The sequence below is a fragment of the Triticum dicoccoides genome, chromosome 6B (genome assembly GCF_002162155.2).
Source record: "Triticum dicoccoides isolate Atlit2015 ecotype Zavitan chromosome 6B, WEW_v2.0, whole genome shotgun sequence".
NCBI lineage: Eukaryota > Viridiplantae > Streptophyta > Magnoliopsida > Poales > Poaceae > Triticum > Triticum dicoccoides.
In genome coordinates, this window is record NC_041391.1 from 359,584,945 (window position 1) to 359,597,143 (window position 12,199).

General features: G+C 45.5%; 1 protein-coding gene across 5 annotated transcripts; it reads left to right on the forward strand.

Annotated features, from left to right (window-relative positions):
• Positions 1-790: 790 nt before the first annotated feature.
• LOC119322328 lies at positions 791-10,725 on the forward strand. 5 transcript variants are annotated; one of them, XM_037595824.1, is made up of 5 exons: positions 791-1,416; positions 1,593-1,652; positions 1,765-4,974; positions 5,396-5,430; positions 5,894-10,725. In XM_037595824.1, the coding sequence occupies exon 5, from the start codon at positions 7,326-7,328 to the stop codon at positions 10,080-10,082; it is 2,757 nt and encodes a 918-aa protein (XP_037451721.1). In that variant the 5' UTR covers positions 791-1,416; positions 1,593-1,652; positions 1,765-4,974; positions 5,396-5,430; positions 5,894-7,325; the 3' UTR covers positions 10,083-10,725. The 5 variants fall into 5 exon arrangements, with proteins under 5 accessions (XP_037451721.1, XP_037451723.1, XP_037451722.1 ...); XM_037595826.1 differs by having other exon boundaries at positions 1,765-4,242; positions 4,929-4,974; positions 5,396-10,725; XM_037595825.1 differs by having other exon boundaries at positions 1,765-3,462; positions 3,561-4,974; positions 5,396-10,725.
• The last annotated feature ends 1,474 nt before the right edge of the window (positions 10,726-12,199 follow it).

Here is a 12,199-nt window from a genome sequence, read left to right on the forward strand (position 1 = left end):
AGATGAGCAACACGCCTCTAACCTTGGCACGATAATCCTTGATCACACAAGAACCCTCACGCAACCATCACTTTATTTGATAACCAGTAGCGCCGTCCCCGGAGGGATGATTCACCACGTGAAGACAATGTTTCAAACTCAATCTAAACCCCCCCTCTAAACCTAGCCATTGGCCTCCTTATATAGGCATCTAGAAAACTAATCGGTTGGACAGGCCCACACCGAAACACAATAAAAATCCTAAGTGGCCCATAACATGACCTAGAAATATATATATATATAACTGGAAGAGACCAAGTACATGGTTTGGTCACCTCCTTTGGCACGCCTCTAACTTGGAGGAGTCCTGAAGTTGGGCTTCACCCCCTCCTTCATAGGGACAACATGAGGTACTGGGATGCCCTCATCAAGACATGAGGTCATCGTTTGGCCTCTAATTTTTTTCAAGTGTAAGCAATCACCATTGTACCCTAGGTTCGGTTTTCTGGTGCACTTCATGTCCGTTTGATTTATTTGAGCCATATTTTGCACTTACCATGCATTCAGTGCACACACACCCCTTTAAGACCTTACTGTAACCTATAAGGCTGCTAGCGGACCCTCCTCCATGGAGCTCCCTCGATTTCTTGCACTTTGGGCCGTTGGATCTGATCTTTTTCTCTCTTGTGCCATTGGATTTTCACCTTGCGGTAAATCTCGTTTTCACCATGCAGTTCTTTTCTCGTCCAAGGACTGGCGGGCTCATCTCGACTATGTATTGGCTGGGTCAACCGCGCTCATGTGCGCGAGATTTTGTCCAATCTGCAACTCGCGCGCCGCATCCAGTCCTTGCCCAATCCCACGCCCAGCCCCTTTCCCCTCCAATTTCCATAGTCGCGGCACCCTCCCTCCTTCCGCACGAACCCTAGCAATTGCCATCCGCCACCCTCGCTCCTCCCAGCCGCCTCCATGCTCGCTTCCTCCTCCTCCATCCTCCCATGCTGGTCTCCCCCTCCCGCATCTCATTCATCTCGTTGGATCCAACGCGAGGCGATCTTCTGCGGCGGCGACCCCATGGATCCGTCCCTGAGAAGATGAGAATGAGAGAGAGAGAGGAAAGAGGAAAGGGAGGTCCAGCGGCGGAGGGGAGAGGGCACCTCTGCCCCTTCCTCTTCCCGCGTCGCCGCCGAGGATGACGACCGCCTGATCCAAGAGGCTACACAAGGATGCGAAGAAGAACATGAAACACGAGTTGCTTGCCTGCTACATGGAGGAGGTAAGGCGAACCCAGTCTGTGCCTCCCTTCATTGGCTAGTTGATGGAGATGGTTGATGGCAACAACGGCTTCGAAGTCCACCACTGTGAGCTGCTCAAGGCGTCTGTCTCGGTTGACCTGCTCCGCCGTCTCCCTTTCCCCTTCTGGTGGCCCCTCCCTACGTGAGCTCCTTCCTCCAATCTCTTGTGTTGTTTCTCTTCCTGCTCCTCCCCCTCCTTCTCATGCTATGTATTTTCAATTTGTTTGTGCCTTAATCCAATAGTATAAATTTCTTGATGCTTCATACATGTGTGGCGATTTCTTAATTCTAAGTCCCAGTTTATGCAATTTCTTGAAGGAAGACGATGACAGGGAGGAGGGCCCGCCTTTTCCTCAGAGAGGAGGTCGACCGTGGGAGGTGACGAACTCTAACTGAACTTCTTACCGAAGCTTAATTTGTGTGTGTCACTCCTTAATCTGTGTGTGAAATTCAGAGTTCTAATCACTATCTTGGTGCTTGCTGGTTTCAGTCTTTGTGTGGAATGAAGCGAAACAGCAGGAAGGAAATAGAGCGGGTCGTGTGTCATCGTGCACAGTCTGCCTTCCATTGTGTGAGTACTCGCACTTGGATCGCCCAATTGTGTGTGCACAGCAGGGGACCATGCACTGGAACATCGAATTCAACCTGCTCACAAGTTGAAGAGAAGGCTACATATGCTTTTTGTAGCCAGTACTAAGTAATCTAATGATCCGCTCCTTGCAATCTAAGAAAAATAAACATTCAAGTAATTTTTGATCGTAGGTCTGGCTACCAACTATTTGTGTTTGTGTCTACAAGCTTTTGAATATTTTGTCTGGTCTATTGTTTATTTGCAATGTTGGACACTCTTGCCATTTCCTATGTTTTTTTTTGTTTGATCTTACTCTCAATAAACTGCATATTAACTCTGATGAATGAGTATTTTCAGATTAGATTGGGTGGCCCCGACATTGTCTCAGATCCGAGCAAATACCAAAAACATATGTCAGTTCTGTAGCATAAATAGATTTACATTTCTTTTCTTTTGCTCCATTTTTGGTATGTGTTTTGTCCATACGAATTGTTTCACCGAAGCATGCACATAGTAGTCATTGCTTGAGTTATGATTGTAACTTACGATTCTTCATGTGTTGTTCACTATATTTGCCTATATGCATTTAAACGATGGTGTCCTGCATATGTAGTCAGGAAGCTACTAGCAGTACTGTTAGTTAAGGCTTTTCACCCTGTTCATTAGTTTTACTTTGTGCGTACTGAAAGTAACCAATATGCTTCTGGATCTGTGCTTTGTAGCCCCGCAATGTTCTGTTGGAGCACAAGAGATTAAAGCTTCTGAAGTACTAGACCTGGCAATTTCTTGTTTTTAGGCCTGTATGCTCCATTCTGATTATTACACTTCGGCTTGTTGGGCTGTACACCAGTAGGGTCAGCTGGACATTCACATTTATACTGAAATTTTTCAGTCTCCATGGCATTATATGCCTTGGTCATATTCTATCACTTGTTTGCCAAGGAGTTGGTAGCTCACAAGCCTCTTGCTATGTTTTTGTGCATGAAAGGGATTGTCTTGTCTTTCTCGCTGGTAAACCACTTCCTCTCCTGGCGTAAAGACTCCTGAAAATTATTGTAATTATCATTGGGGTTAGTTTTTTTCCTGTGTGTCTGAATGTTATTGATGTAATTGTACGCAAGTTTGTCTTCGTGGTTGCATCGGACATTTAGTTAAGGTGGCGATATTGGTTTAGTAATGTTGATAGTTAAGGCCTTTTATTCTTGCCATGTTATCTGCTATGATTTTGCATGAAGCCCTCCTCTCACTCACTCTTTGGATTTGTTCAGCATGATATTTAATTACCTTATTTTGTTATTATGGCTAAGGTTATCAGTCTAGGAGCTTTATCTGCAGTTTAATTTTCCATGCATTGCCATGTAAATATTCAAATTCAGAAAGAAAATAAAAATAAAGGTCGCAAAGAAACAACTATGCACGGTGAAAAATAAAGCTAGAGATAAGTTTGAAACGAGTTTATGAGCATAAATCAGTTAAATTATTTCACCTTTCAACACACAACTTTGCTGCTGTAGACATTCCCAGTGGACTGTTGCTGTTAGTGAACCACCCTATTGTCTATGGGTGCTTGAGACTAACATTCTAACTTGCAATCCTTAGCGGTAGGAAACTAAATAGGTAAATACGACACCCATTCCATTTTGTGACACAATTTCTTTTTATCAATTCAAATCTGATCAAACTCCTGCTTCTTGAATATGGTTATCTGTCTATAGGGTTGTGTACTGGACATTTTGGCTGCTGTAGGGGTTATTCAGACTCGCCATTTCTAGCTGGACGTCGAGCGCATACAGGATGCAATCCAGAATGTCTTGATTATCGTAGAAAGGGTTATCTTCTTGGTCCTCTAGCAATATGTGTACCATGTCGCTCCGTACAGTGGCGCTGACAAGGCGAAATCCGTGAAGAAAGAATGATTCAGGGCTTCGTGCCAAGCAATAACTGCAGCTGGTTCTTGTATGATTTTGTGTGTATGTGCTGGGAGTATTGATTCTAGGTGTTATAGGATATGCATATTTCCTTGTGAACATGTGTAGAGTGAGTAGTTGTTATATGCCTTGAACATTAGAAAACCAGATGACGAGGAACGACATATAGGAAAGCTACTGTTGTTACCGTGTTGTGAGATTATGTAAAGCCTGAACAAAGAGAATTTTGGGGGTTCCACTCGAATTTGGTCTAGAATAAATGGTTGTTTCCTATTGCTTGTTCAAAAACTTGTCTGAAATTATTAGAGTGATATGAGTCCAGGTATGGTTTGGGCTGTCTGTGTGCTTTCTCACACAAAGCTAATGGAAAAATGGAAATATTTTCAAAGCGCACATGGTCTCAAATGGGCCTCCACGCCATTACATAATCTCGGTCTGAGGTTGCTGCTTATTTGTTCTGCTAGCGAAGGTTTGTTCACTTCCTTTTCTATCTAGCTGCTGCATTGTTTTCTTTGGTATGTGTTGTCATGGTCATTAGTTTAGATTGTGTTAATATTCAGGATTTGGCACAGTTGTGTTCTGTTTTGGCTCATGCTTGCTGCTTGCGTGATTGAACATCTGGTGTTTTGTCCGATCAACCATTTGTGAACACTAACTTTCAATCATGAATCATATCCAGATCATAGCCATCATAGAACATTTTTACCAGATTCCTCTTGCTATCACCACAAGGGGAAATTGCTTATGGTGGCAATATGCTCTTCTATGCTGTCAGATTGACTCTTTTTATTAGCATGTAGACTAACTTTTAGTTCACTAAGATTAGTTTTTGTTCACATTGCTCTGTATATAAGAAAGGGATTGTTGTGATGAAAAGGTGTATGACATTCTGGCAAAACATTGTTTAGTAAAAATTATGTAGAGGTAAATTTTAGAGGTGAAATGTTGTGGATGTTCTGACGGGGAGATGCTTGGGCTAACTTTAGCGTCACACTTTATTCAATATCTGGGTATTGGGTTCTACTAATTGTCAGCACCTTTATTTTTTGTTTTCCTCCCAATTCCATGAGATATTTATTAGACTATAAATCACATGCTTGCAAGTCATTATGTCATCTTTCTCTAACCACCCCCTCCCATCATCTTGGCTTGCAGGTCGCCGTGTGTCTCCCGCCAGTCCGCGACATAGCTTGCAATCTAGGTTGGTGCCAAATTAACTTAGGATTGGTATCCTACAATGTATTTGTGTATTAGTGTAGCAAGCACATGTGAAGGTGGGATTACATTCTATACTCTTGAAACTATGTAGAATTTTGCATGCGCATTGTTCACTTCAGCAAAATAGAGATCCCCTAACTAGCAGATCAATGTTGGCTATGATCGCATTTTTTTTTACATTGTCATATTTGTAGATATACTGTCTGATGGAGTATCAACTAGCTGCCTTTGGTCACACTTAGTATAAAAGTCTCATATATTGCCGTGTATGTACGTTCTGCATTCTACTTCTCTGTTGTATACATAGCTGCTTGTATATCTAAATTGATTGTTTGCTGAACAATTTCTCTAATGTACATCTATGAAATTACTAATATGTGGATTTTCTAATCATGACGGTCCAGATCCAAGAAAGAAGAGATAGGACCAAGGAAATTAGGTGCTTCTCTATCCCTCTATCACTTACATTTTATTTTCCTAATGTGGATTTTCTAAAGATGATGGATGATGTGTGCCGCTCCCTCCTCTGGTTTTAGTTTCAGCATGTTTCTCTCCATGGTCCTCTCTATTTTTCTGTAGAGTTTAACTAAACCATAAAGAATGTGGAGGTTTATTTTAACTATGTTTGTACCCATGCAAATCTTGAATTGTTTACATTAATAGTTTATTGACTGACAGAATAAAGTATCTTGTGTTCAACATGCTCACAAAACTGAATAGAATCCCTTGTGATGTCGAATTCAGGTATTACAGGGGAAAACACCATTTGTTTTCTGGATTCATTTTTTTTTTGTAAAACTAGCCGGATAGTGATCTTAATGATACAATGCATTTTTTTCGTACAAGTCGCTGGTGCAATTTGCACCTGGCAAATAAATTTGTATTACTACCTATTTTACCAGGTAAAACACCAACAATGTTGTTTGAGGTGCATGTATCGGTTGTAGCGAAAATGTGCATCTGACGATGCAATATGACCATGGAGCTCTGCAAGGCTTCAGGATATGTACCGCAACTAAGAGACTTGACACACCGCCACTTGCTCCTACCACCATGCAAGTGGCCGATGCTTTAGTGTCGAACTATTAATTAGTCCCCCTTTTTTCTTTAATCTATTGAATGGTGCCTCTTACCATAAATACTTGTTATGTGGACTCAATAGAAATGATGTTTTACACATCTTTGATAGTTATAAAACAAATGTCATAGATGATAGCTATTTCTATTATGGGGACGTCTCAAACTGTTGTTCATCTTCTATTCAATGTTTGATATTCCTTCATTATTTTTATGCAGAAGGGCTAAAGCTTCAATCATACATGTTTTCTCAAACCTAAAACTTCTAACTAATGAAAATATTTTAAAAGCAATCATGATTTTGAAGGTACATATGTTTTAAAACAAAGACCATGTATTTTTTGCTCAAACAAAAAGTCACTCAAAAATGCAAATGTTTTCAATGCTAACATGATTTTAGATGAACCTTTGTGAACATGGTAGCAAGCATTTTGTGCTATCAAATTAAAATGTGTATATAAATCTAATTATAAACAACAATCCACCATGTTTCCTATTAAAGGGGATTAAACCATGTATATTTTTTTCATCACGCGCATGGATTTAGCGTGCCTCTGCGCCAACAGGCCCACTAGTTCTAATAACACCTACCCTTATTCTGCTATCACCCAACCACCCGGCGCAAGCAGCCTCGTAAATTAAACGTGCAACCCACTACTTGCACTGACCCCGCCCCCACCTCCAACCCCGACGCCCACGACCCCCACACCTTCTTTCGTTCCCATCCCTTCCTGCTGTCTCCACCCTTCCCTTCCTCCTACATCGCTGATGAAATCCAGGGCGGGCGGCCATCTTCCAGCGACCACCCGAGGCACCCTAGCTTGACCTGATCCGGAGACTTCGGCCTCCTCCTTGCTGCACTGTGTCAGGGCCCTCCCCTAGCCCATATGGGCTTGCCTCTGGACATCATATGGGCTTGCCTCTGGACATCACATGGGCCTGGCCCGGCTGGGAATCCTCTGGCCGCTGCAGCTACAAATACTTGGGCAAAAGCAACGAACAGCCTATCCAGTGGATCACGGCACGAATCGGCGGCGGCTCTTTCCTCTTCCTCCTCTGGCTCTCTTCTCAATCCCCATTTCCTGCTGCAACTTGTATCCTAGATTAGCTACCTCTTGTAATCGGCTACTGTGATTGAGTAGTGAGAGTTGGTTCTTAACATCTGGTATTCAGAGCCAGTCCACCACCTTTCCACCACCCAAATTTTCCCCAATTTTTCTTCCACACCGATTCATCCGTTCCATCGGCGACAACGCCATGCCTGCCGACAAACCACCAGAGTGGGATGCCATGTCCACCAAGGAGCAGTTGTTGTGGTATCTCGAGAGGTTATGCGCTCAGGCAGACGATATGTGCTCAGCATTGGGTATTGCACGAGTGGGTGACCCTCCCATGGTCACCTCGCTTATCGATCCGGCGGCTTCAACCACGACGCATGCCTCGTCCGCGCCCGTCCCCGACGTCTCCTGCTCCACCACCAAGTCCCAGGAGGTCCTCAAGGTCCTCCACGACACGGCCCCTGCCTCCATCGAGATGGCGCACGTCATCTGTTCGATGAAATGCTCGGACGAGGTCGCCACCACCGAATTTGGCGACACGGGCCATGATGCCCCTACTGCCATCCTTCTCAAGCCAGCGGTCGACCTCAACGACATCACGCCCACCCCTCCAATGGCCAAACCGGAAGACCAGAAGGAGTACCAGGTTGTTGCGACCACGCCCTGGGCTGTCGATATCACCATCGATGTCCAACTTGCCACCCCTATACCTCCCATGCTCTCGAGGTATGACCCTGACAACAACTGCGACGACGTTGCTGATGCGTCCCTGATTTTGTTGGTCGCGCACTCGGCGAAATCAGTGCCTTCGGTTGTCCTCGTCCACGGCAATGCCAGGGTGCAGCCAATTGCACGCACAGAGCATCGACCAAATGGCGTTCATCTTGTGATGGGGAGCAAATGCTTACTACTGCCACCATTGCAAAAGGAAATCAAGCAGCAACCGTGGCCACCCCCTATTCAAGTGCAGATTGTTGAGGAGGGTGTTGTTCTCTTCTATGACATCCCTCAAAGCTGTTTTACTGATGATTTTGGCTATGAGTGGTGGCCACCTGACCACCAGCCGGGTGACTATCAAACAGAGCTTTCTTTTGCAGTACATCCAGATGGAGAACCGTTCTTGAACCATGTCTGGGACGTCTCGCCGCACACAAGGCACCAGGGCCTGCTACTACGGCCGATACCGTGGCCATCGTTTCTGGAAGATCATATTGCAGAAGGGAATGAGATTCAACCAACTCCATGGCCATCATTTGCAGTCAGTGTGCCATCAGAGGTTTGTCATTCTAGTGTTGCCCATTGCAACTTCTCGGTGACTACTTCTGTTCATAGCCTTCATAAATGGACATTCAGGGCACATCCATATCAGTTTGCCCAAGTGCTTGACATGGGTTTGACTAGTAGCAGCTTTCCAATGGAATCATGTCATGTTGGAGATCTTGTGGGCAATCACCGTAGACACTGCATACAGAAGAATTTTTCTGGTGATCTAAAGCTCCCGAGAGAATCCTGGAAGTACCTACAAATTGTACAGCGGAAACCATGTCAGCCTGAGCAGGAATGGAGGTTATCTATTTCAACTGAGCTACAAGGTTATGACACACCAGGTGCGGACCGTGAGCACCAAACAAAGGCGCAACCACTGTTCGAGTTCAGTCAAGGGACGACCCAGCTGAAGCATCCGTGGCCATCATTGTCATGCAATTGCCGAGCAGTACAGGTTTTGAGCATGTCAGTGTTGTATCTCTCGAGTGTGCAGTTGAAACTATCTCCCTCTAAGAAGGCCTTTTCTGCATTTCGGGCTCGAGATGTACATCCAAGGTTTGGGTTCAGTCAAAAAAATATTCAGCTGAAGCTAGCAGGGCCACATTTTTCCCGGGATTGCCGAGCAGTGCAGTTTCTTGTTATTCATGAGAAGTTGACTAGTCGTTTGTGCCATGAGCAATTGTGGAGCACTAAATACCATGTGTGTAAAAACCAAGAGCGGCTGAACTTATGTGAAAATCACGTTCTGGAGCAAGCTACTACTTATAATATTCCTTGGCATGAGAAATTGCAGGGGGGCATGAAGACCATGAGCATGTCAGCAAATTGGCCACTTTTGGTTCAGAGGGAATATAAGAGGAGTGGCCATCTTGTTAAGAAATGCAATGCTAAACAAATACCTGGGGGTTCCAGAGCTAGAATTCACCTAACTATACTACTGATCACTTTTAACTGTTGCCCCCCATTTGGTGCAAAAATGCTTGGTGGAAATGCTTATCACTTGCTTATGATACAGATCATCGCAACCCTTCTGAGCGATTTACCAGCGAAATCTATTGGAGCTGAGTTGCAGCAACATGTTACACTGCCTGGGAATTATTTTGCATTGTTTCAGCCGAAGTCCCGAAGGCCACTTCATATCATTGTTTTCGCTCAGGTGTCTTTGTTCAGCAAGCAGGCCATAGCTGAATCTCTGCATGACAAGACGTCCCCTTGGCCACTGATTAAATTTGAGGTTCTTGTGCTACCTGACAACAAGTCATTTGTGCTAATTTCCTTTCTTTCCACAAGAAAGTGGAGCGTACTAGGAGGCCCATCGCAAGATGTTGCTGAACTAGATGGTATGGTGGGAAAGGTGGAACGAGTATCTCATATGGGCAACCCCATTCATCTATTCGTTGAGCAACAAATGTCACTACCTGACCCTGACGACAACACAAGCATGAATAACATACAAATTGCAATTATGCACAAGTCATGGGACCCCAGGAGCATTACCATGCCAACTTCGCATCTTCAGCCGTCAAAGGTTACAGGGGCAATGGTCTTTAGCAAGGAAGCACGAGCCGTGGGTGGAATGGTGCCTTGTACCCTCTCTGGTCAAGAGCATGCTGAAAGAAGGGGGTTGAAGATCCTTATGTCGATGCTCACCAGCCATGAGTGGTATGTCGTTCTCTCAATGCTGCTATGAAGAGCATTTTCAAGGAGTGGGGAATGTCATCGCGGTCGTTGTTGCTGCCGGCTTGGTGCAAGGCTACGTCGACCACAAGTACTACATCAGCGTCTACAACAACTACTTCCTCGACATCTTCTTCGTTGAGGTCGCCATCGGCCACGACTACTACAACCTCGTCATTCAAGTCAACCCCGACTTCGACTACCACCACGACATCAAGCTAGTCAAGGAACACCCAGTGCCATGGGATCCGGGCGGTTCTCAATGGCGTCGTTCAAGGGGCAAGGACGATCGAGTGCAATGGGATCCGGGAGGGTCTTGGTGGCGTCGGCTTGGGGGCAAGCCGAATCTCAAGAAGGGGGGATGTCAGGGCCCTCCCCTAGCCCATATGGGCTTGCCTCTGGACATCATATGGGCTTGCCTTTGGACATCACATGGGCCTGGCCCGGCTGGGAATCCTCTGGCCGCTGCAGCTACAAATACTTGGGCAAAAGCAACGAACAACCTATCCAGTGGATCACGGCACGAACCGGCGGCGGCTCTTTCCTCTTCCTCCTTTGGCTCTCTTCTCAATCCCCATTTCCTGCTGCAACTTGTATCCCAGATTAGCTACCTCTTGTAATCGGCTACTGTGATTGAGTAGTGAGAGTTGGTTCTTAACACACTGGCGCCGGATCGCCAGTCAGGCTCCACCGGATCGAGGGGAAAAGGAGGCCGATGAACTCGAGCCATCGCCCCGGTGAGATCCATGACGACCGATCTAGAGGAGCTCGCTCGGTACGGCGACGACGTTCCCCTCTCTCACCCTTCTGACTTCGTACCTGCTTTTTTCATGACGACCGGACTCCCCCCGTGCGAGTGGATCTGGGACGGGCAGGTGGCCAAATCAGGCAGCCGGCATCGCGGGTGACGGATGGCAGGCACTGCAGGCAGCGACGCTGTGTAGCCCATGGCACCACCACCTTCCTTCCCTCCAAGCACCTTCCTCGTCGCCATGGGGCTCGTCGCGCTGGCCACCACCCGTCTCACCCCCACTAGCGCTTTCTCCCGCTGCGTTGCTAGGGACAGGGAGAAGCGCCGCCATAGCACTAAGCTCCCACATCGGATCCGTGCGGCAGGGCACCTCTCCCGACGGATCCAGCAACCGTCACCTCCTAGGGTTCTAGCGACCACCGAATTGAGGTCGGCGTGGCCTCACTGCGGTAGTGGCCTCCTTGTCCTCTGGCGGTGCGGACCCCTTCGTGTGTGCAATCTGCTAGCTCTGGATGTGTAGTGCGTGTGTGCACTTCGGTGAGCTCAAACGAAGACACATATCAGTAAACTATGTTCTCTAATGCAGAAAAAATGGAGCAAAATTCAATTATAAAAAAGGAAACACAAGATGCACTTGGCTTTGTCGCGATGGACTCCCGTCTGTAGTTCACTCAGAGTTTGATTGATGTCCTCTTGTGGGTCATGGAGTTCGACTGGGCTCCGCTAGTAAAGTTCATAAAAAAATCTGTTTAGATTTGCAGTGCATAGTATAGAGGAGTTTACTTTGTAAAAAAGGTTGTACATAGGAGTTCACTTTTTATTATTTTGGGAGGAGTTGTTTTGCAAAATTTGTATCAACATATTTTATATGAAGTTTGTTGCCCTTCCCCTGTGATGAACCTATGATAATGTGTGTTAGGCAAACGACAAAAAAAGTAATGCAGTTCACTTGACCATTTGATGTGGTGCGGTTTTCCAACTGAAGTAGTGCGTTCGGTTGTCTGATGATGTTCATCTTGTAAGTGCAGGAAAAATTCTTACCGAAACGACAAAAAATGTAATGTGGTTCACTTCTCCATACTTTTGCGGTTCACTTATGCTCGATGTGAAGTCCGGTCCACTTTCTCGACTGAGAAAATTTATGTCTAAATAAAACAAATAATGAAGTTCACTTAACTGTCTGATGCAGTGTGTTTTCAGTCTGGAGCAGTGCGTTCTTCTGTCTGATGCAGTACACAAGTTGATTTTGGTATCGCGAAAACAGGGTGTCCGCATTTCAGTAAATTCAAAACTGCTCTTAAATTGTATGAAATTAGAGAGAGTGTTCAACATGAAAAAGTTGCGTCTCGTCGATATCTTTCCAACGACGTGTCATTTGA